This window comes from Corvus hawaiiensis, chromosome 6 (genome assembly GCF_020740725.1).
Source record: "Corvus hawaiiensis isolate bCorHaw1 chromosome 6, bCorHaw1.pri.cur, whole genome shotgun sequence".
NCBI lineage: Eukaryota > Metazoa > Chordata > Aves > Passeriformes > Corvidae > Corvus > Corvus hawaiiensis.
In genome coordinates this window covers 46,175,365-46,199,843 of record NC_063218.1, presented here as the reverse complement: position 1 = coordinate 46,199,843, position 24,479 = coordinate 46,175,365, and the positions used below count along the sequence as shown (strand labels likewise).

General features: G+C 49.7%; 1 protein-coding gene across 5 annotated transcripts in view; it reads right to left on the bottom strand.

Moving 5' to 3' along the window:
* RASSF7 (Ras association domain family member 7) overlaps positions 1–24,479 on the bottom strand; it is a 33,625-nt gene that overhangs the window by 4,700 nt on the left and 4,446 nt on the right. For 2 of the 5 annotated variants that reach the window (XM_048307184.1, XM_048307185.1), the window contains exons 1-2: positions 12,807–12,909; positions 108–262 (exon numbers count right to left, since the gene is read on the bottom strand). In XM_048307184.1, coding sequence (XP_048163141.1) covers positions 108–210 — 103 coding nt within the window. In that variant the 5' untranslated portion in view covers positions 211–262; positions 12,807–12,909. Of the gene's footprint in view, positions 1–107; positions 263–1,988; positions 2,399–12,806; positions 12,914–24,479 lie in introns of those variants that run through there. The other 3 variants (XM_048307181.1, XM_048307183.1, XM_048307182.1) reach the window with 3 other exon arrangements.

Genomic DNA, 24,479 nt, shown 5'->3' with positions numbered 1-24,479 from the left:
CAGGCATCCCCACCACCACAGAGCAAGACCTCCACCCACCCAAGGACTCCTCTTCCCAGGAAGAACCTGCAGATGGGGCGTTCCCCCAGCAGATGGAGATGGCTCACCAATGGCCCGTGCCAGGGCGATGACCACTTCTTGGCAGGTGGTTTGCTCTGAGACTCCACACACGACCCTCTGGATCCCATCCACCCAGACCTTCAGCTCCATCCCCACGGCTGCTGGGCCTCAGGTGCTCTGGGTCATTGCAGGACAGGCTGCCGGTGCAGAGAAAAGAAACAAGGTTTCCATCCCAAGCCACTAACAAGGAATGCAAGAGGCTTTAAAAGCGGTGTCATTAAATCATCATTCCATGGGGTGAATCCTAGACCAAGAAGTTGTTCCCTGCCACCCTCTGCACAGATTCCATTTTTGCTGATGTTATTAAACACTGATATTCATCTGCAAAGAAAATATTTTTTTCTTCCCTCATGTCTGGACAGTGGGTCCAAATCTTCCCGTGGTGGGAAACGATGGGGTTTGCATGCCTGTGTGGTGCCCAAAAGATGCCCAGGTTATTTCTGCTGTGAGCACAGACTTTTAATGGGTTTGCTAGACTTTCACTGCAATTTCTCTGACAATTTGACAGTGGCAGTGAGGGATTTTCTAAACTGCATTGGAAAAGGCAGAGGAACTGCTAGCTGCCTGCTTTTGCAATGATATAGAGGGAAGGTGCAGATAGTGCACATTTTAATCTTTTCATATTTACATCCATCTCAATTTATCAGAGAGGGATTAAGAAATTAAAATAAAGCCTCTTTCTGAACAAAAGCATGACTAAAGGTAGGGTTTGGGAGGGGGAGCCAGGCATAAACACCCATGACAAAGGCCAGGCTCTGACCAACACCAGGGCACAGCTCAGCTCCGATCCAGTAGCTACTACTACCTTAAAGTAACACCTGTTAGCCTGGGCACACCCAACTCCTGCTCTTCCAGCAGCTCAACAACTGCAACCATCATAAATTTTAAAAAATTAAGCACAAGCTGTAAAGAACTCCAATATTTGAGCTTACAGTGTTTTCAAACACCGTGAAAAGATGTACCTATTTTCCCTGCTATAACACTGGTTCTGACAGTATCAGTCTTGTCTGAAAGCCCTGGATGGAGTAACATATGCAAAATTTCCAGGCCCTCCATCCAGGGGGTCACAAACTGCTTTCCCAACCTCACCCGGCTAGTTGCAGCCCCATCATCCCCCTCCTCCAGATGTCCCAAGTTTGCAGCCAGACCGTGAGAAAGTGTGACCTTAGGTTAAACTCCACTTCTTCATTATTTTTTGTTGCCTACTTGAGTAATCAAAGGGAGGGCTTGAAGGGTCCTGTCTCCGGTGACAAAGAATTTTAATCATGGTATGAGAAAGGCAAGGAGAAACCAAGGAAGACACAGCTTGGTGAGGACGTTCTGTGCAGGTGCCAGGTCCTGTTGGTGCCACCTCCCTGCCCACCTCCAAAACACGGGCACAGATGAGCCATTGCAAATACCTCGGCGCTGAGCTCATGTTTGCCTTGGCTGAGCGACCGGGGAAAACTGTGGAGCTGAAGGACACCTTGGGTTCGGCCCACCTCCCTGTAAGCCCCAAACCACTAGAATTTGCTAGATTTAAATTTAAAGCCGTGTTTTGGCACCACTCCTCAATCCTGTGTATTCAAGGCTGCAAGTGTCCACCGGCATGGAGCAAAGTCCAGGTGCCACTGTGGCACCACCCAACTCACTCTGAAGCCACTGTTGTTCACCACCCCCCAACCTCCCCCTCAGCAGCACCCTAACACCAAAACTGGAGCACAACACACCCCAGAGAGCACTCCCTCTTCACCCCCCCCATCCCTGGCCAGGGACCAAACTAGTCTCAAATCCGCCTTCTTGCGCTGTGACCCAGTAAGGGGGTCAGGAGCTTAAGAATAAATAAGAAAAATAACCCAGCTTGTTGAGTCACACCAAACAGTCTCACCTTGCCTGCAAAATCCAGTGGCTGCTGAATGCTGTGGGCTGTGGGAGCAGGATGGCTGCCGGCACACGGGTCCCGAGCACCCGTCCGGGTTCAAACCAAGCACCAACCTCCAGCCCCGCCTTGGCCCGTGTTCCAGGCAATCATTTACCAGCATGCGGCACACCGCTGCCAAAAAGCTGCAAGAGAGGCAGCCAGCTTTCCTCCTCATGTAAGAGAAACCCCCCAAAAAGCAGCCAGGGCATATCCCCCACCACATTCTCCAGCACCCCAAAATCCAATGGATTTTATTGTTTCCTTAGATCCTTGCAAGTCCTTGCTGTAACCTCTGGGGGGGTCTTGGGAGTCATCTCCAGCTTGCTGTCAGATACAGGAGGTTATCTGTCCCCTTGAAGGGTATTGTTAAATAGGGCTGGGGGCTGCTCCTTTCTCTGCCTGCCCTCCCCCTGCCTTCTGGGCAGGATCAGCTCCCACCCAAAACCAGCCTGGCTGCCCCTCTTCCCCTAAATCCCTGGCCTCACGAGGGAGCTGACAGGATGAAGGCCCGTCCTTATCTGAGGGCACCTGCAATGCTCCTCGAACCCCTCAGCTCCTGCTTGGGAGGGACATCACAGGCTGCACTCAGCACCACCCTAGTTCAAAAAAACCCACCAGGCAATAAACCTAAAAACATTCACCTTGCCCCCAGCATCACCTTTGCTGTAACCCACTCAGTTCTTTACCACCACTCAAAACCACAGCAGCTGGGGGAGAGTCTCATTGCTCCACTTGCAAATAGACCCCTCTATTCATGAGTTTCTCTGCCGACCCCCTGCATTAATAGTGGGTGTCTTCATTACACCACCGGCTAGGAGAAATAATGGACTTTTTTTTGGGCAAGAATGACTTTTCTTGGGGAAGAGCAGCTTCTCAGCAGAAGGCAGGTTTCCAGCTGCCTCTGTTTGTATTTGCCTTAGGAGGTCACTTTGATCATGAACCAGAAGTGCAGGCAGCTGCCAGGCCCTGCCCCTGCCCCAAAACAGCACCAGGGAAGCCAGCAGGTGGCTGTGGGTGCCAGGATACATGACAGCTGCTCATTTTATTCTTATCTCCTCCTCACTATAGATTTCTAAATAATTTTTATTTGAAGCAGATTAACAAAATGACTAATTTTCTGTTCCCTTTCCCCATGTGATGGGTCCTAAAATTGAGGGTAGGGATGATTCATACCATGACTTCAACAGATTTCCTAACTGAAAGTCAGAATTTCAAATGCTGACGCTAAAAAAAATTTTTTTTTAAAAATTAAAAATCTCAGATCTTGCAGCTTTATTTTGATTCCTGGCACTGCTGTCTCCCAGCCTCCCTGAAACTGTCAGGCTAAAGAAAGAGGAGATGGAGTATTTCTGCATGTGCAGGAGGATACACATTTTGTTCCTGCAAACTGCCATCCTGATGGCTGCTGGGACTCATAAGGGTTTGGTGACCTCCCCTGGCCCTGAAATGATACACACCCAGCCAAGAAAATCGGCCAGTCACCCTTCTCACAGAAGTGAGGACCACCCCTGGTTTGTAGGGCCACCTGCTGTGTATCCTATGGGGTCTCTCAGAAGCTGAGACAGCACCTTCCAGCCAAGGACTGCAAGCACTTTGCAAGAGCCTTTCTACTACAACTTGCCACACACAAGAATTTTAAAAAAAAAAAAAAAAAAAAAAAAAACTGCTTTGGAAAAAATCCACCCATTTTGCACCCAACAGCAAGGCCTGCTGCAGCCCAAATCCCAAAGCACCCCAACCACCTCTACCACAGCTCCTGAAAAGGACCATCTGAGACCAGAATAGAGGTTTTGAGATGGGCAACCTGCCAGCACTAAGGTTTCACCCATTTTTGCAGGTTCACTCACCTCCCTCACTATGTCCACCCCCTGGCAGTGAGCTGGGTACAGGGCCAGGTGGCAGGAAAGCAGCACCACAGGGAAGGCTTCCAAGAAAGCCTAATTAAAAGTGAAAGGAATCCAGAAGACCAGCCTTTCGTGTCAGGGTTTGGACTGAGGGTAGAGTCAAAGTCTCACAGTTAATAAACTGCATTTGTACTTGGGAGCAGGCTGTGATGAGCCCGCCATCCTTGAAGCACCAAGGTGTCCATGGGGACCAGCAGCTTTGCATCCCTTTGGATGCAGTCCAGGAAAATGCTGGGGTGCTCTCAGTTGTTTTATTTCTACTTCGAACCTGACCCTCTGGCTCTTCTCCCACCCAGTGCCAGGGGGATGCTCATCCTGGCCGTGTGCAGACACACCAGTAAAAAAGCCCCAACCCAATGCATGAGTAAGCAGCAAGAGGGGAGGGGAGGGGTGGCCCTGTGCTGCCATCCTCCATGCCGGGGCGCTGGCAGGCTGGCTGTGACTCACTGCCCTGCATCAACTGCTGCGGTGACACATCCAGCAGCTATTTAATACTTCCTCATGTCTCTCCCTGCTTGAAGTACCAGGCCCAGCTCCTGGGCACCAAAGGGGAGATGGTACTTGCCCATCTGCTGAAACTTCTGGTGGGGCAGAAGTCTCCCTGTTACTCAGGTGACCAACACAGAGAAGATCCATAAATAACTGAAGCCTCCTGACAGCACCTGCAGCAGGCTGGAGGGGATGGAACATGGTCCAGGTTTCCCTCCAGACCATGAACTGTATCCTCCTGCTTCGGGACCCTCTTTTGGAGTGGCATCACCTGTCCTTGGCTGAGCTGTTGCAGGGATTGAGCAGCTCTGCTGGGCTTTCCATGCCATGTCCATCCCAGGACAGAAGGCGATGCTGTGGTCAGGGTTGACCAGCAGGGCCAACACTGAGCACGGATCAGGTACAGCAAGGTTTGATGCCGTGGCACTTCCCAGGCTGGAAGTTCCCATGCCGGGCAGAGATGACCATCCACATCTCTGAACAAGCTGTCCGTGCAGCAGAGTCTGGCAACCACCGATGCTCCCTGCCACCGCAGCTGGGAGCACCAGGCAAAGCCCCTGCCTGCAGCCACTTGGTGCATGACCTTTCCACCATTCCAGCTCGTCCTGAGGATGCTGGCCCCAGGATCCTGAAGGAACACATCCCCTGGCCCAGTGCAAGGCAGTCCAGACGGTCGCCTACCAAAGAGGGCAGTGTCCTGTCCATCACCGTGGGGGCTATCAGAGTGCGGGCGAGATGCTTGCACAGAGCTCCAAACTGGAGCAGAAAATGGGTTAACTTCATCCCTGCACAAAGAGTTGACATGGGTTAAACAAGCTCTAGAGGTGACAAACGAGTCCTGCCAGAGTGGTCACAGCCCAGAGAGGCAGCTCTTCACTCTTCCACTGTCACAGGGAGGGTGTGCAAGGGCTTCTCAGCCCCCAGGCCTAAGGAAGCCACCAGCTCTTACGCAAGGCAGCCACAAGCACCCAGGAGCAAGGAAGCAGCAGGATGGGGCTCTAATTCACGCCCAAGCAGCTTATTTAGGGGAAGCCATAATAACCCCATATCCTCAGTTCACCCATCATCCCCCATCCAGCTCCCTACTCTGATATGTTGCACCTGACAGAAAGCCCTAAAACTTAGCCAATTACCAAAATAAATAATTTAACCTGATGGTGCACTTTTACCAGGGATGTATGGATGGACCCGAGCCCAAACACTCCCTAGGGTCTGCTGCCTTTCAATAGCAAACAGCTTCTGCTGAGGGCATCCTACAATACATAATGCACACTTGGCATCAGCAAAACTTACATCCGTGTTTCAAGGGCTTTTTGCACTAAAGGAGATCAAAGGAAAACTATGTCTTGTGGCATTTGCATGCTCGAGAGCTAAAGCTTGACTTGAGCCAGAAGTCACAGACCACCACCAAAATCCTCTGGCAGCCCACGGGGGACATGTCCCACACAAGGATCTTGCAATCTTGCAGGAACTGCCCAAAGAGACAGATTTCTGGAGAGCCATAAGCACCATGTCAGCAACCCCCCATTAAGAGAAAAATAGAGGCTTAGAGATTTTCTGCTCCACTTCCTCCCAAAAATTACAGACCCATGCTAACATGCCTGAGGAGGCTGGCCAATGTTGAGCAGGGCAGGAAGAGTCAGGGACAAATCCTGCCCAGGGCTGTGATGCAGGATGGGGATGGTCCTCAGGGTGATGGCCTTCAGCAGGGATTTAGGGGAGGGAGGCTCACATCATGACTGATGTCAAAGACACTCACTCCATCCCAATTTCACCTGTCAGGATTTCTAGTTTTTAACCCAAGCTTTTGGGCCTGTTACAGCATCAGACCTACATGGAAACTTCAGAAACAGCACTGTGAAAAAGCTGGGAAACCTTCTCTCCCTCTTAGACAAGTTAAGATTAAGATTTGTGGCCATGGCAGGTCAGCATTGAGAGTCATGTGAAACATCAAGAATCACAGGCAGTGACATTTTAGGGATGATTACTAGTCAGTCCACCCCACAGATGAGCCACCAACCAAAAGCTCATTATAAATTAAAAGCAGCAAAAACACCCCTCCACCTACTGCACACACTCACATTACAGCGCTTCAGCCTGGAAGCGGAAGGATCATCTTTCACACCTTCCCGCATCGTGTTTCTCCCCTGCAGCACTAATGGTTATTGTCCATGGGGGGAGAAGAGCTGGCAGGGCTGGCTAGGAAAGTCTGCCCTAAACACAAAGGTTTGCAAGGGAACCATTGGCAGCACCTGCTATTCCTGTAACCATTACCGTCACCCCCAGTCCCACATGCGAAGAGTGACTTCATGAAAGCAGCTGGAAGTAAATCCGTAGTTTCTTCACAAGGGGGAGAAGAAAAATTAGCAAGTGTGTAGATTAGAGGGGAAAGACGAAAGGCTATTGCACTGCCATGCTCTTTTTTTCTTGTGCAGTTGTGTGCACCCTGATGCCATGCCCAGGATGGACCTAGCTTTGCCCCCAGTGCAGGGGCAAGACTAGGTCTAGGTATCTTGGGGCTCTAGGCTGATCTAGATTTGGTGCATCATCTTTAGGGGATGACTCACAATATAGCTCTTAAAAGGCAAGCTCTGAGGGGTATTTGCCAAAGCATCCACACAAACACAACCATGGCACTCATATGCCAGCAGGTCCAGAATGTCTGCTGTGTTCATCTTCCACAGCATTCAGTCATCAGCGAAAGCACAATGCAAGTTGTGAACATTGCCCTGTTATTACACACAGTCCATTCCCCATGTCAGAACACAGGTTATATTTGTCACCACACAGAACACAGGAGGAATCTTGAGAGGGAAGAGCCTGCTCAAGCCTTGGAAATACTCCTCCCCAGCCAAAGAAGAGAAAGAGAATTTCCATTCCCCCGCACCTTCAAGGATGAGACCAAAATGGGGAAAACCCAAGCAATGAGGTCTTTCTCCCAATGCCTCCAGAAGAGCCAGAAACAACCCTCAAAGCACAGCTTCCTTGAGATGCTCGCCCAGTCCAGCCCAGAGGATGAGATGAGCCTTGGCAACCTATAATGCAAGTGGAGACAGACACTCTCCCTGTCTCCTGTCAAATTAATCAAGAATTTAATCTCCATAGGATTACAGGAAAATTCAGGCTCTGTAGCTCTCCTGCAAGTAGGACCGGGGACATAGAAAAGCCAAATGACCTACAAATATTGTCCCTCCAACCGGCCTTCCATCCTCCTTTAAAAGTGCTGGTGTCAGCCACCAGCAATCCTCTTTCCACTCCAATTCTCCTCCTACAGGAGAGGGTAATTAACAAATTAGCAAATGCACAACTAGGGATAAACCTTCCAGATTTTATTCTCCATTTCCAGAATAACTTGCAGTTTCCTACCCTGCTTCAGAAAGCAGCCACATGTCAAGGACACACTGCTGGGTGTCCAGAAGAGAGGATGCAATGATGAATACGCAGGTGCATGCTGTCATGGATATTTATTTATAACTTTGTAGGATTAAAAAGGATTTTAATAACCCTTTTCAGAGAGCTGAATAGGCTCCTTTCTCTCACATACAGAGACACAAAGACAAATAAACAAGAGACTCAGAATGAATCCTGGCTGAAACCTTTGATAAGACCCTTGGGTAATTTGGAAGCCTCTGCTTTCACACTACCTGGCACATGACTAATTAGGTGGAGGTGCTATCAATCCCTGCCTGAACCCACCCAGAGACAATAAGCTCTTTAAAGCAGTAAAATCACGGCATATCTCCAGAGAGGCAAGTGCACCTGGGACATCCATCCAGGGGTACAAATCACAGTCCTACAAGTGATGGAAATCATGGCTGCATAACCAACTCTAATACCCCAAACTGCCTTGCTGGACCTTTGGCTGAAGGGGTTTTAATGCCAGCAAAGGGCTCCACCTCCTGCTCCATACATAGGTCAAGCACTCAGTGATACCTGAAGGACCAAAATGGGATAGGAACACATGCTGGGGACTGGGCCAGCAATCCTGCCTGCACAGAGTGGGAGACTCAATAAAAATATATTGTTTCTTCTGAAGCATTTAGGTGCTTAATCCTCATGCAACTAATGCTCACATGGGGTTGCTTTGGGGAAATACATACTTTTGAACTTCCTAGCCTAACTTCCTTTAATGACCTCCCAGCAGGTCATTAAAAAGCCAAATGAATTAAAAGAGGACAAGACCAAATCCAATGTCTCAGTCTAGGCAATCCTCAAACTGCACTAAGGCACTCCAAAAAGTACTTGAGGAGAAGTAGCTTCGAGGGACAGCTAGTCCTCAGCATGCAGCATCTCAAAGATTCAAAGCCATGTTTCTAGTCCCTCCACTCCTGGGTCACAATGATGCTTCCTTTCCAGAGTGGGAGAAAAAAATGTCCTTTCCCAACATACAACACTGAGTTTGCAAGATTTTTAAAAGACTAGAAAGAGCAATAGAAAAGGTCTTTAAAAAACCCAGCAAAAACCCTCAAACAACTACAGGAATCCCTTATGCACTATCACCTGTGCAGACACAGCTTTTTTTCCCCACTGATGGTGGGCAGGTGGGAATACCTTGGATCACGTATGATGTGGTACAACCTTGTGCCCAGGCTGGGTTAGCCCTGGGAAAGCCTCACAGAGCCACTCCTTTGGGATGGGACCCCAAGGACTTGACAAGCTGCCCTGAGAAAGTCCCATCCCAGAGGAATCAGGGCAGGGAATAGAGGAAGGAGAGATGACCTCAGAGCAATCCTGGGAAACACCTAACTTTCTACAGGCACACACCATCAAGCAAAGACCTGGGCATACTGGTCAAGACCCAGGGAGATCACAAGCTGCTTTCTGACAATTAAGCTCAGAGAAGAGTGTGTGTGTTTGTGTTGCAGGAACCAGCCAGCACCGATCACAACATGCAAAGAGGTCCACCCAGCATTCCCACTGCAATTATGTTTGGCTCTTAGCAAAACAGAGTGCTGACACCTCCAAACATTGCCAGAACTTGGAAAAGAGAATAAAAATTGGCAAGTGAAAACAGCAACCACAAAGCCTCCAAAAAAACCAACACAACCCATCTTTATTCTTATCTAGAGATGCCTATGGTGTTTATCTAACCTGCTGCACACCACCGGCTGCCTCAGGCAAGCATCCAGAGGCAGACACCAGCTCCCTGCTGCACACTCATATTTCCTGGGGAAAGCAATGTTCACAGCAGGAGTCACTAAACCAGCAAGAACCCTACAAGTGCTCTCCCAGTCAGACAGCTTCACAACACCATCTGGGTGCCAATGGTTTCCTTGGGCTGGCAGGAAAAGCAGGGAGCAAAGGAGAGCTGCCACTCACTGGACTTCTCTGCCAACACAGCTACTCTCCTGCAGGATGCTCTAGGTGCCTCCAGAGTTCCTGCTGTTCACAGGAGCCCAGTGCTAAGTCTAACACCATGCAGGACATCCATGGAGGGCTCTAGATGCCAAAAGGCTGTTGAGAGCACTGTGACATTCCACTGTCAGTCCTCCCAGATATGCAGGAGGCACCAGGGAGGACACGGGAAGGTTGAGCATGTGGCTCCAAAGATGAAGAGTTTCAGCAGGACCTGAACTGCAGCATGGTTAGGAAGCAGTAGAAAAAACCTTCCCAAATTCAGATGGTGCACAACTGCCCCAAAATTTCCATCCAGCTTAGGGCTGATCCATCCATGTGTTTGGTTAAAAAGTGTTTCAGGTTATTCCCCCACTTTTTTTTCTTTTTTAGCAACAAGTTATTCTTGATGACTAGCCTGGGGCAGCTGGAAGCACCCCAACCCTCAAGAAATGCTGAGTCCAGCCCACAAAAAGCCAGATAATCAGCCGCTTTTAGGAGCTCCTGAACTTGGCATCTGAAAAATGGAAGGACATAAAAATGTTAGCAATCCTTTACAACAATAGGATTCTGTTAAAAACCTTCAGTGGAGCCACGCTTATGCTTTAATTTGAATACACAGGTTTACAAGGGCTTAGACAAGTTGGGACAGATGGAAGAACATCCTTTAAAAAGATGCTCTTGAAAACAATGCATACACAGAGCTGACACTTAAAGTGTCCCTCGCCTTTATTTAAACTTGGGCACAGAGCAACCCATTGTCAAGCAGCACCTGGATTTCTACCTAGCTCACCACAGCACCCAACCTTGCATGACTCCAGAAAATACTCTGCTCTGAAGCCTTGGCACACACATCATTGCCTCCCAGCCAGGCAGGATTAACCCTTTGTCTGGATTTGGTCCCAAAGCATTCCCTCCCCAGCACATGGAGAAACAACAGAACATGGACTTCAGTCAATTCCGAGCCACCACTGGAGGCTTTTCCTATAGAAGACAACATGAACAAGACAGGACAGAGAGATGCTGGAAAACGTGGAAGGGATGAACCAGTGTGGACCATGCAGCTGCACTCAAGCAATACTTCCCTGCAGCACGTGGCAAGAGTGAAGGCAGCCACAGGACACATCTCCACTGTGGAGGTGGACAACACACCCATGTTGGCAGATTATTGCTTGGGTCTGCCTCTTTAAGACCTGGGCAAAACTAATTCCCATGTCCCTCTCACACTCATTTGCAAAGAGTTTTATATTTTAGAGCAACTGGCATCTCCTTGCTAGGAAAGAGTGCAGGACCCCCAGCACTGCAGTGCCCAATCCTGTGAGTGCTGCAAGCGGCACTCCCCGGCCTCGCAACTTTGAACAACATGGTGGAAGAAAGGCGTCAGGAAAATGTATGCACTTGTGGGAGCTTCTGGATTTCCATGCCATTTCTTTCAAGAGGGCACAGGGAAGCCAGTGGAGCTATGCTGAGAGGGAGTCCAGGCGCCGTGCTCCGGCTCCCCCAGCAGATAACTGGGATGTGGGAGGATTCCTGGCATTCCAACGGTACCAGCAGAAGGTAAGAACATCCCCCCTTCCCCACAACTCCTTCCTGAGAAGACATCACCGGCACTGCCTGATAAGGAAAACCAGCAGCGTTCGGAAAACGCTTCCCACTCCTACCCACTGCAGATACAGCATGTGCACACGGTTTGCTCTCTTCTCTCTAAGAAGAGCTGCAATTCCTGCCTCATGAGGAGTGCAGCTCCCCACAGAGCTGCCCCTCGAGGTGCGCTGACAGGTGTGTGCAGCACCGCTGCCCCATTCCGGCAGGCGCCAGGGCTCCGCCATTTGACAGCGGAGCTCTGGCGTTCGTGCTCCCACACGCTGCCGGGGCCCGGTGCCTGCCTGGCAAGTCCCGGCAGAGCACGGGGCCCGGGCCCGCGCCGTTAGCACCGGCATCCCGGGGAGCGGGCCCCGGCTCACGGCGAGGAGCAGCCAAAGCTCCCGTCTCGCCTCTTTCGACCATTTCTCGTCTGTTTCCGCCCAATTTCTCCTGAAATCAGCCATCCCAAGAGGAGTGCCATGGGCTGTGCCTGAGGCAGCCACTCTGAGTCAGAGGTGCACGGCTGTGACCCTTTCTTCTGTACAATACCCTTGAACCCACGTTTGGGTTTCTAACCTGCAATTACAAAGTGCTGTTGCAGGGCAGGGAAAAAAAAGCCAGGAGAGGAGTTTGGTGTCCCGTCCCGCCCCCTTCTCCCCCCCCGCAGCAGGCCACAAGTAGAGTTACGAAACAACCTGCCAACCTGCCGGCAGAGTTCACAGAAGGCATCAGAAGTATGCGGCTGGAGCCCGGCTCTTATCGAGGAATTTAACCCCTCTCCTCGGGGAGCCGGAGACGTCTCTGAAGGGAGAAAGGACGGGCGGTTTTGCCCCACGGATGCGAGGGGAGGAGGCTCCTGGCACGGGCAGCTGAGACCCCCACGCCGCCTCGGCTCCTCCGCTGGGGGCTCCGGACAGCGTTTGCCGCGCCGGTGGGGCCGCGATGCTGCTTCTGCCAGCAGGGCCTGGGTGCACCGTGCTGGTGGGCCGGGGCTGCTGGGGATGCGTCGGGGAGGTGGGAGGCAAAGCCACTCGGTGCTCGACCGACCGGGACACGACCGGCGCGGCACCGGGCAGGTGGCAGCGCGGCTCGGGGTCTCGCCGGTGCCGAACGCCGCTCCCAGTCACCCCAGCCCGGGCTCTCCTTACGGGAGCCGGGGTTACTGCGGCGCCCTGCCCCAAGCCAGCTGCTCGCCGCCCCTGCCCCACTTTGCAGCCCCGTGGGGCTGTCCTCCGCCCCGGTGGGCCCTGCCAGGCGGGCGAGCCGCCGGCAGCCCCGGGGACGGCTCTGTCCGTGGACACCCGGGGCCAGGGGCCCCGCCGCAGCCGCAGCCCCCCTGCTCGGCGCCGCTCTCGGCGGTACCGGCCCGGCTGCGGCAGGGCAAGGCCGCGCCCCGTGCTGCAAAGCAGCGGCAGCCGCTGCCCGGAGACCCGGCCCGGCCCGGCCCGGCCCCACCGCGCCCGCCCTCACTCACCTGCCGCCGGCCCGGCCACGGCAGCGCAGCTGCAGCTGCGGCTCCGGCTGCTCTCCTGGGCGGCGGCAGCGGCCGCCCCGCTCCCTCCGCTCCGCAGCGCGGAGCCGCGCCGACCTCCGCCCCGCCCCGCCGGGCCCCGCCCCGCCAGGTGAGCGCCGCCCCCGCCAGGTGAGCCCCGCCCCACACACGAAACCCGCACCGTCACCTCGGCTGCTTAAAAAAAAAGTCTGAAATTCTTCTTAAAAAAAAAAGTCTTAAATTCTTCTTTTAAAACCTCCCCCAACAACCTTAAATTCTTCTTTTTAAAAAGTCGTAAAACCCCTCTAAAAAACCAATAAATTAAAATTCTCCTTTTAAAATAAAATCTTAAATTCTCCTGTTTGGTTGTTTTTTAAGAACTGATAAATTCTACATTTTCCTCCTAATCTCTTAACTTTAAAACTCTCCAATCAAAATAAAACTCGTATAAAAAACTTTTTTAAAGTATTGAATTCTGCTTTTATTTAAAAAGGTTTTTATCTTTAAAAAAATTTCCAAAAAACGTTATCATATTTTTTAAAAGAAGACTTAAAATCTCCTTTCCTAAAAACAAACCAAGCAAAACCACACTGTACTTCCCTATCCCTGACTCCTGGCTCTGTGGGGCCATATGGGCAGGCTCATTCCTGGCTGGAAGTGCTCAGCCTGTCCGACAGCAGGGCCCAGACCTCCACCTGCCCCAGCAGGTCCCTGAGTAGAACAGAGAAAACAACCCCTTTTTGGAGAGGAAGAGATTGGCCTGGCACAGGAGGAGGGTGCAGCCCTCAAGCCTCGTGCCCTTCAGCTGGCCGGGGGCTTAAATCACCCTAAAACCGCAGAGAGATGATGGCAGGGAGACAGGTTCAGCCGGTTTTGGAAGAAGCAGGTGTCTGCTGCCGTGCTGGAGGCTTTGGAAACTTCTCACCTCCTTCCTCTTTCAGCTTTTTCCATCCTACCTCTCAAAAAACCCACCTGAAAGCTCCCCCCACCCTGCATATCAATGCCCATCCTTTGTGGCCCCCCAAGCAATGGGGATGGCTGTGATGGCATCAGCATCCCATCCTCGAGGTCTCTGCTGGTGAAGGTGCTCCAGCAAGGCCTGTGCTGGTGCAAGCCCAGTGCCAGACACACAGTTACCTTTATATTTCTTTATCCAGAATGTCTTGTGAAGTGTCCTACTACTCATGAGAAAGGATAACCCACCCATCAGACCCTGGATCCTGAGGCTACTGCTCCAAAACAGATCTCAGGTTTGCTGCTCCACCACAAAATATGTGTCAATTTTAACTTAGAGTCAGAAAAATCCCCATCTCATATGGGCCTTATGATATCCATATCTAAGGTTTATGATATCCTTAACTACTCCCTTCTCCACATGGAAGCTGCTGGGATTAGGAGGTGATGCAACACACAAGTACGTAGCTGTCACTCGGCAGCTTTAATTGGGTTTTTAAATGAAGTTTTCTGTTGTTCTGACATATTCCTCATAATTATGATCTTCTAAAATCAGATAGTACATCTGGCGCTCTGTAACACAGGCCATGCCCTGGAGACCTTACAGCACAGGAGGAACAAAGATCTATAAAAGAAAACAACAAAGGCTGTTCTCAGGAGATGAATATCTTATTTAATAGGTTGGATAGTCTTCTGAGATCCCAATCGGACACAAGCTGAGCAGAGGTTCATTTGCCACTAGCAAGGACGGTTGTCTTTCTTTTAAGAAAAAGATTTTGAGTTTTAAATCTTTCTACCTTTAGCAGGTTGTAAAAAGATTGGAAATCCCTTTTCACTTGTAAAGTTATTACTGTGAAAAATAAATAAACTAACTCTGACTCGCATGTCTGCATGATCCCTTGATTCCTCACCCTACAAAGAGTTCTCCACACCTTCTATCTACTGAGATGGATAAAAATGTCTCAGGTATAATTTCACACTGGTGAGCTTTTCTAGACTGGCTCATGGACCGTCTTCTCCAGCCATAGCTCTGTCTCAGCCCACCTTCAGATTTATTCTTAAAGCTCCTGTGATGCTGAGGCCATGTTCAGGGACTGACCAGGAGTAGTGAATGAGCTGATTTCTGGGTTTATGCTCACTGGTTCCTCTCTGGGTTTTCTACAGGTGTATCTTAGAGTTTTGAAAAGTCACGTGCTCGTTGTACACTGAGCAGCCAGGCTGCTTTAGGGAGGAGAGCAATGCTGTCTCAGCATCCTGAGCAGCTGAATCATAACCAAGCAGGTCCTTTGCTCTCTCCAGCAGCAGATGAGATAGTAATCCTATCTGAGTTTCCCCAAAGAAGATGATGCTGTCTTGCTGCTGTGCTCAGGAGCACAAGAAGTGTCCTTGTTCTGAGGCTTCTTCAGATACAGAATACATTTGCACAAAAACCCCATCCTGAGTACAAACATACCATGGGTAAGCAGCAGGTCACCCGATGTAGCCTCTCTTAGCAGAGCACATCTTCCCTGGGGCAGCCACCCAAGCCCAGCAGTGCTAGTCCGTGCTACAGTCCACGGTCAGTATGGGGGATGAGAGGAAAATGGGTATTTGAGGGACCAGAATCTGCAGAGCTGCTGGGTTTTGGCTTTTGGCACAAACCCAAAACACTCTGAGCTGTGGTTGGGAGGAGAAAGTAGAGGAAAGTCTCTTTTTCAGGCCCCTTACAAAAAGGAAAAAGTGGGAAGCCAGATTTTCAGGGGTGCCCCACATCCCCTGCTCCCCACAGGAGCTGGATGTGGTCAGCATCATGGCTGTCAAACCTTCCTGCCTGCTTTCCTCTCCTTCTCCCCTTACCAAGGACTTCTTGAGGCCTTGGGAATGTGCCTCCAGATCCTGCAAGCCTCAGGAAATTTGTTAGTCACTATCCTTTCCTGACACAGCTACAACATTTCATGTACCTGAGAGAAATTACCCAGTGCATCCCTTGCCTGGCTGAGCACACGGAAGGGCACGTTTTCCCCAGAAGATGAGTTTCCCTCTCAAATAAAGACAATTGTCCCCAAAATCCCAGTATTTCCAGGAAAGGCCTGGCACCAGGAGTGAAAAGTGGTCAGTACCATATGGCATGTTGACTTTCTCTTCCAGCAGACACCCTCCACCTCAAAAGCTGTAATCCAAAACTAGAAGTGAGGACCTCTCTCTCTCTCTCTCAACAATATGTATAAATAATACATATAATTACATCCCTAAAAATATTTACATATACATTCACAAGAGTACTGCCTTCTGTTGCTCAACATACATTGGTAGCAGTGTTATGAAGTGCTCATTGACCCTTTCAGTACACTTAGGGCTTTGGGAAAATTTGGAGACTATTAAGTTTTTCCAGGTTTCTTTGGAAGGCTTTGAACTTGCCGTATATTTTCTGGCAAGGGTTTTATTTTGTGACCATACACTGTTTTGGTGAGAGGCAGCAGACGCTGCCTCAAGTGTAACAAAAGGGTTTCTCTGGAAAATTTTTTTCCTCTGTTTCTAGGACAACAAGAGACATGAGAAAGAAAAGATGCTGCAGCATCACACGAAAGCCAAATTGGGGCTTGGCACCGCAGAGCCCTGCAGCTGACTGCCAGGGTACTACAGACTCTACCCCCTAATTTCCACCTGCAGCCCTGCTTGGGCTAGGGCTTGCAGGGAGGAGAGACCTTGGATTGTTGGGTAGATGAGCTGTTCTCCTTCAAGGGCAGGCCTTCTGACCTCTGAAATGTGATGCATTTCCTGTCCTCTTGCTTTATTCAAGGTAGTATTCCTTCCGCTTCTGCAGCAAGCCAGGAAAAGTTGCTGAGCACTTGTCTCCTGCGGCTGCAATAGGAATGGGGATGCCCAATAGCAGCCTGCAGGATTGCAGTCTGAATCAGTCAACTTCTTGGCTACGCTGGTCTCATGTCTTTGGATTGCCCTGTGCAGGCATACAGCCCTTTCCCAAAAGCACTGACAGCCACTGCAAGGTCTGCATGTGCCTCTCTGCTTCTCACATCTCTGGTGGTGAGCACTGTGAAGGGAGACATGCAAAAGGTCTCATGAAAAGTGGTGCCCACCACACTCAGAGTACAAGAGGAACATGAAACCCATGATAGAGTCAGAGTAAAAAATTCCAAGTCTCTACATCCTCCAGAAGTTTGCATTGCCTGGTCTTTGCTAGAATGGCTCTTGCAAAAGGTCCAAACAAGAAAAATCTACCTTCAAAGTGAAAGTGAGTAACTCAAAATGAGACGCAGGGCTCTTAAATATCCCTTTTGCAATAAAAAGTAGGGGAAAAAAAAAGTGATTTAGTTAGGTTGGAGCTCCTGCATTCCCATTCAGCAACCCCAGGGGAGAGCATGGCTGGATCATTACAACTTCATTGCCATTCCCCACTTCAAACAGCGAGCTGAGCTGTGTGACACTGGGAGCAGCGGAGGAAAAAACGGCTGAAACAATGGTGGATGGAAGTGAGAGAGAGAAAATGGATGGGAGAAACAGAAAGGGGAAAAGGCAACAGTATCAGGAGAAGAAAAGACGCCCAGGGGCACATCCCGAAAGGTTTTGTTTCCTGTCCAGGTGCTGGGCAGAAGACCTGCTTTTCGCCTAGGAAATAGCCTCATTAATTATGGCTGTTGAGTATGGGAATGCAACAGCTCTTTGCCATTCTGCTGCTCGGGTAGCCTGTGACCCGAGCTATTTGGGTTTCCCAAGCATTTAGCAGTGTGGTCATGCTAATTTAGTTCAGTTTTTCAAAGGCTTGTGGGGAAAAGTCCTCTTCTTCCCAGAGGCATTGAAAGTTTTGACCTCCTGACCCTCCCTTTTACTAGGAGGTTCAAAAGCAGCATTGCAGCTGTTAAAGTTTTTCTTCATGCCTCAGTGATTCTCTGATGGGGGACCAAGCTGGTGTTTATCTAGGCTTGACCTCTCTTCTTTGAGCCCGGAGATGTCTCTTTCGTTCAGTGCTACAGGCAGGGCAATGCTGGAAACCTCCCTGCCTTGCCATTCACTCCCTCCCTGCGTGCAAATGCACCAGTACCCATTACTAATCCATCCCCCACCAGGAGCTGGGGTTCCCGGCACTGATTCCATTTGTCCATCACACTGCAGATTCATTTACATTTAATCCACCATGACTTGTCTATGAAACACGACCCTCCTCCTGCTCTGATGTTAGAACCCATTTGGCTTCCAAAAGTCAACCGTTGGTTTCAGGGGAAAAAAAATTCCCCTTCCCAACAGGCTGAGCTTGCATGGACCTTTGGTGTCTCATCCTCCCCTCCACTGCCAAAGCTCATTATTTGCAGCGGACATTCTCCCCTTAATTTACATCTCTGTCACACACCGAATCCAGGGAGACCTCTTCTTCAAGGGCCGAGATCCATCAAAGCACTTGAGCACAGGTTTAATGTCAAGCATCTTGTTTCAGGATGTCGCTCACATGTCACATCCCTTACCTGAGACACTGGAGAGAGATTGCCTGATTTGTTATTGTTGCATCCTGGATATTTACTCACAGCAGTCAGATTTTCAAGCCAGGACAGGGGTGGTACCATCTGCTTTGCACAGGTCTCACCAGCTCATCTCAGTGCTGGAGCATTATGTTAGGATGCTAAGTGAGGTGTGAGAGGGCAGGAGAGGAATCGTCTCTGAACTACTGGTCTCCAGAGCTGTGGGATTAACCACACTCACACCAACAGATTAGGGTCATTAACATGGTCATTAAAAAAAGGGAGAGTCCTACTGTGAATAATGGCTGGTACTTCCATACACTGGCAGGTGCCTGGTCCCTGTGGTGGAGGCTTGAAGGTGATGAGATAGTGATGAGTGTGAGACATCTCCAAGGCAGGAGCAACACTCACCCTTTTTACACCTCTCCTGCCATCTGAAAATGGAGGCAAGCACAGGAACGTGCATGGATGAAGGACTGAATTACCCTGGACCACACCCCCAGTGCCCACATTGCGCTCGGCACTCTGCAGAAAGGTGCTTGCAGTCGAAGCTGGGATAGGGGCCTGCTCTCTGGGCTCCTGCACCCCTGCTCAGTTATTATCTCTTTAGGTGAGCTCAGCTTCTCGAGCTGCAAAATTGGGATAATGCTTACTTTGCTTCCAGGGGTGTGGAGGAATAATTAATTAATGTTTATGAAATGCTTTCAGATCCCTGAACAAGAGGGGTGAGATAAGCAGCAAGGGTTCATGAGGTAGGTGGAAAGTGTTATGATGAATTATTGCGATTCAAAGGTAAATTACTGTTATTGCTGCCTAATAAGCAGACACAGCCATTAGCCTCTGACAATCTGATTTCTAACTCTGTTAGTTCCTTTTCCCCTCCTTCTTCCCAATAAAAAAGTGGTTTCATCTTTGCTACTCACACCCAGCTGAAGTTGACTATAATAACGTGATAAATCATGTGAGGCTGACCCTGGTGTTTGCGGATGGGACCTGCAGCAGGACAGCTTGCACCACTGCCATGAGCTTCTCACCTGTGATAGCATCTGGGGGAGGGAGACCACTCTTCCTTTGCAATGGGGAGCATCCCCAGATGCAGTCTCCTGTCCAGCTTCAAGGACAGGACTTGCTGTGTGAGTGCCAAAGCTTGTGGCAGGTCAGGAGATGAGGGTGCCTAGATGTGATCCCACCACTCATGGTTACCACCCCTCAGGTGGGCTGGGAAACATGTCCTTGTGCATGATTTTAGCCCAGCCTTTGCTTAGAAAGGCTTAAATCCCAGGAAAGACCTTGCACTGGTGATGGGTAGGAGTGCACAGGGGCAGGAACACAGTGAGCGGGCACACAGGAGCTCGGAACTGCTCTAAGCTGAGCTGGAAACAGTCCTTAGGCAGCTTGGCCATCTTTGCCTGGAAACCAAAGCGAACCTGACCTGTTTTAAAGCAGTGTGAGTAATGTGAATCCTGGGCTGGTGTGAGCAGGTTTTTCTGGTTCTTGCTCCAGCTATTCCCCCTCCTTCCCTGCCTGGGCTCCCAGTTTCGAGCTGGGAGGGCACCTGAGCCTGGCACAGCTTCCACCCTTCAGGACACCTTTTCCTGCTCTCTACCCGTGCCATTCCCATTGGCCCCTAATTGCTTTTCCAACAGGTCCACCTGCCAGGCTGTGCTCTCAGAATCCCCCCCATTACACAGCCAGCCCTGCATCTTCAGCCTCACAGCCCTCTCACACCACCAGCACTGGAGGTTCTCTCCCACGCCTCGCTCTACTGGGGTTGCTGGTGCGAGGTGTCAGAGCACAGCACAGCTCTGTGCCTTTGTGGTCTCCAAGTGGGGACCTTGGGCAGAAATAAGGAGGGTCCCAAAACTGGATTGCTTTAGGTACTGACTTGGACACCCAAGACCACCTCTACACACAAGCTCGAAAAGTATAGGCAAGATTTTTCCTTTCTAGTTGTCCTTTTTATACTCAAAACCTTTATTTTAAATTTTTTTTTTTCCCTGCTAGGAGGACCAGGGCTATGTATAAACACCCCAGTTCAGTAAGATGTATGAAGCCCAGTTCACCTGGGCTGGAACCCAACACTGAAGACTTAAACCCCTGAAAGATTTAAGCCCGAGTTTCAGTCCTGTTGAGTCTTTGGAGAACAGCATTGAAAGCCTAAAATCATTCCAGTTCCTCTGTGCCTCCCTGGAAATCCCAGTCTGGTGGGAAAGCAGCTGTCTCTTTTAAAAATACAATGAAGATAACAAGAGTTATCCTTAATTGATCAAGTCCTAACTGGATCCTATATGCACCTGTAACACACAAATAATGCCTAAACAAAGAGGAACAGAGATTTTTTGTTTTTCTCTTTGACAAAATTTTGCAGTCTTTATTTTAATTTTAAAGATAAATTGCTATCATCTTCAGGAGACGGATTTCTTATTAGCTATCGATTTTACATGAAGATGTTATTTGTCAGGATACTTTATCTGCTCTCCATTTCCAGAGTACTCGAGTAGGATAGGTAATGTCAACTGGAATTCATTTGGGGAGCCAAATAGAAAATAGATTTTATAACCTCCTCTGCTAAGAATAAAGAGTACCCAATACACTACAAGGTATCATTGTCTTCTTAACCCAGGGTTTTCTAGTAACTACATAAATCATGCAAAGTCGCTTTTCCATTTGTATGTTAGCAGCATGCCTGAAACAGAAATATCATCCAACAGATGCACATTCAGCATGTATCTTCCTTTCTATTGGAAACTCAGTAAATTGGCTTTTGCTCCCATAATGCTGAGCTCTTGGCAATTTTTGAGCACAGCCGTACTCAGCACACAGCAGGCAGCTCTAATAACAGGCCACCTAAGCAAAAAGGAGGATTTAGATTGCCCTTGCTCACCGAGATTTTCCACCTCTTAATAGTCAATATTTGCCTTCAGGCTGTGGGTTAGTTAAAGAAGTCAGGCCAGCTCTGTACCAGTGAGGCTTTGCAAAGTGCTGCTCATCTCCTGCAGTGTGTGAGCCAGCACAGCCCAAAACACACACAGCAGCCCCGAGGGGGACATGTCACAGCATATGTAGTCCCCTCCAAACAGTGCTCTGGCGAGTCCTGTTTTCCTACCAAGCATCCCCCTTTTTCCCCCCAGGCATGGGAAATATGCCTGGCTGCCATTCAGAGTGGGAAACGACTGAAAAGCCAGGAACTTTAGAGGGGATGAAGCCTGGACTGTGTCGCCCTCAACAAGTGGGAGTTTTAGAAAACACCACCTTTGTGAAACCAGAGAGAGAAAACAATACAGAGCCTGGCATGGGCAATGAAATATGTATGTACCTAGGACCTCATCCGGCCCTCTCCCGCCACTGTACCTCTTGCCTTTGCATTCAAGGGGCACTGGATCTCATCCAAAAACGATGCAGGGGAACAAATGTAGCCCTGGCAACCCCACCGAGGGCAGGGAGGAACAAAGAGGACCCCCGGGCTGAATTTGTTTCTATTTTTAATCCTTATCTTTACCCATCACCCCCACGCATGGAAAGAGGCTTCTCAGCTGTATAGATTTGCATTGCTATGGGAGTTTGAAGTGATAAAACATTTGGCCTGCCTATTCAGAAACAATTAGTGATTCAAAGCAGCCTGAGACATCTTAAAGGGGCCTGGTTTTCCAAGAGACAGGTGCTCTGAGCTGACTTCAGGGGAAAACAAAGTTTTTTTAGAAAAAAGAAGTCACTGGCTGCTTGAAAATACATTTCCTTCAAGGCTTAGTGATGAAAAATAAATATTGCACAGAAAATTCCAGATTAGGCTGGTAAAATCTGGGAGGAGGTGGGGAGAACAGGCCTGGTTTACGGTGCTGGTAGAAGTAATGTTTATCTATCTCTTGAACACACATAATTTACATTTTTATCTTACGGGTTTCCCCTCCACCGCCATGACTAACGCAGGCAGAGCCATCTCCCACTAAGGCTGCCATCCCAGCATCCCTGTCCCAACAGCATCACCGTCCCAACAGCATCACCACCAAGAGAGAATTTCTCACCCACATCTCCCACCAAGAGAGGAGGTATTTTTTTGAGCATTGCTGCTCTTAGACCTTTAAATCTACCTCAGCCAAAGGGCAGTTTACCAGCCTTTAATCTGAGTGCAGTGACCAGCACATCCTTGCTTCCACTGTTGCAGGGCAAACTGAGGAAAGGAGTGAGACCTGCACCACAGCCCATGCTGTTACAGGCTCTGGCAGGATGAGAAGCCCTGGGAAGGCAGTGTGGGGATGACTAACTCTCAAGGTCCCAGGGAAAAGCCAGGAAAACTCATGCTAAGGGAAAGATTGCCTATGCAGAGACATCAGGGCAGGACAAGCTGGTATACAAATGTTCAATGCAGAGGAGAAAGCATCCACTCTCCCCCTAAAGGAGTTGTCCTGTGGTGTCCTCCCCATGCAGCTCCTTTTCTCCCTTTAGCACCAGGAGTCAAAGGGGTTCCTGCAACAGGCAACTGAGAGCAAATTGAGGCTTTTGCTTTGTGCTGTGGAGGCTCCAGCTCCTCTCTATCCCCGTGCTATTGAGTTATGCTGACACAAACACTGAATTTCTGGGTTCAGGAGAAAAAAGGGAGGAGGAAGAGATCTCTAACTTCCATCTGGAGGCGTCTTCTCCTCCCCACTGTACTGTGTACAGCACCTGGACTCCCTGCAAAAGCATCCCAGTCAGCCAAAGTCGTTTCCACTACACGTGCCACGTTGCCCGGGGGCTGCTGCTGGGGCTTTGCCAGGCAGAGAACAGCACAAGAAGACTGCAGGAAAGGGTAGGGCTGATTTAAAAAACAACAACAACAACAACAACAAAAGGATTTCTTCCAGAGAGCACTTGAAAGCTAACAGGGCAGAGGGGCACAGCTGGCAGGGGATGTGTTTTAAACTGCTTTTTAATCTGAGAGCAGATATATCCATCACCATCTCTAACATCTGTCTGGCAAGATGGATGGGTGGGGGCAATAATCTCCCAGGCTGTTACATGCGGACTAACTAAGAGAGAAACCAGGCAGCAGATACATTCAGCAGCCCTCAGGGGCTTCCAAGGCAAAGCACTGGTTGTGAGCAGGTGCTGCTCGGCCCCAGCAAGCGATGGAGGAACACCCAGGTGGTGCAGATATGTCCCTTTTCCCATAGTGCTGCGGGAATCAAATGTTCATTGCGGAAAAAGATACCCTCCACTACACGCAGCTCTGCAGGGCTTAAAGAGCATCTCAGCCACTCAGCTCCAGGGCTGGCTTAGTGTGATCCAACCCAAGTCTCCAGCTGAGATCAGGGCCTGCAGCATGCACTTGCACACCTGTGGGGATATCTACCCCAGCAGCTTGCAGGCTGGAGAATAGTAATAAAAGGAAAGACAAGAAATACTTCTTCTTATTTCCCAAACATGAAAGAAAACTCCCAGATCCAGCTTAAAAGCAAAATAAACAGCATGAAGATATTAACCGGCATCTTCAGGCACTTGTATGTCCTCATGCAACTGATCCTGACTGGACTGATTTTCACCCAAGCTACAAAGCATCAAAGGCAGAGGCGTGAATTGCAATCACTTTCCCTGGTCCCAGGCTGCTAAATCTGCACTTCCCTGCCCATGCAGAAATCACTTGGCCAAAACAAGGGGCCAGACCTGCAAACCTATTCCAGGTGCTCTTCAGAGTGTGCTACATCTGCAAGAATAACTTCGATTTAGGGCAAGGTCATAAGCACAAGTGAAATGCAAAAAATGGCAGTAAGGAGAGAACCACAGGTGTAATGGAAGAGGCCCAAGACACCTGTCTGGGGCTAAGCTCGGAAGATCCATCAGCCCTCACGGCATCTGCTGTGTTTATTGTCTCCTCAACAGTAGCTGTTTGGATATCTCACTTTTCTTAGCACGTACACATGCACCACCAGGTTTTAACTCCCACTGTTGCAAAGACATGTTAGAGATGTGACCCTGAAATGCTGGAAAGGTTCAGAAAGCAAAGCACACTCACAATTTACTTATTCAGTCCAACTTTGGGGTTGTGCTGCTTCTTGAGTTGGCAAACTGGCGTGGGACAAAGAGAGTACTAAAATGCCAGAAGTTATCCCCCCAAATCAGGTGTCAGAGAGGATAAACAGGGTCTGATGGCAGGAAAGCAGCTACAGGAAGGACTTTCCTAGATCTCATAGGACCCTCAAGACCATATAGCAACCACCTGGAAAAACGCACCAAGCAAGAAGAAAGAGGAGGTACAGCAGGACCAGTAGGTCTGG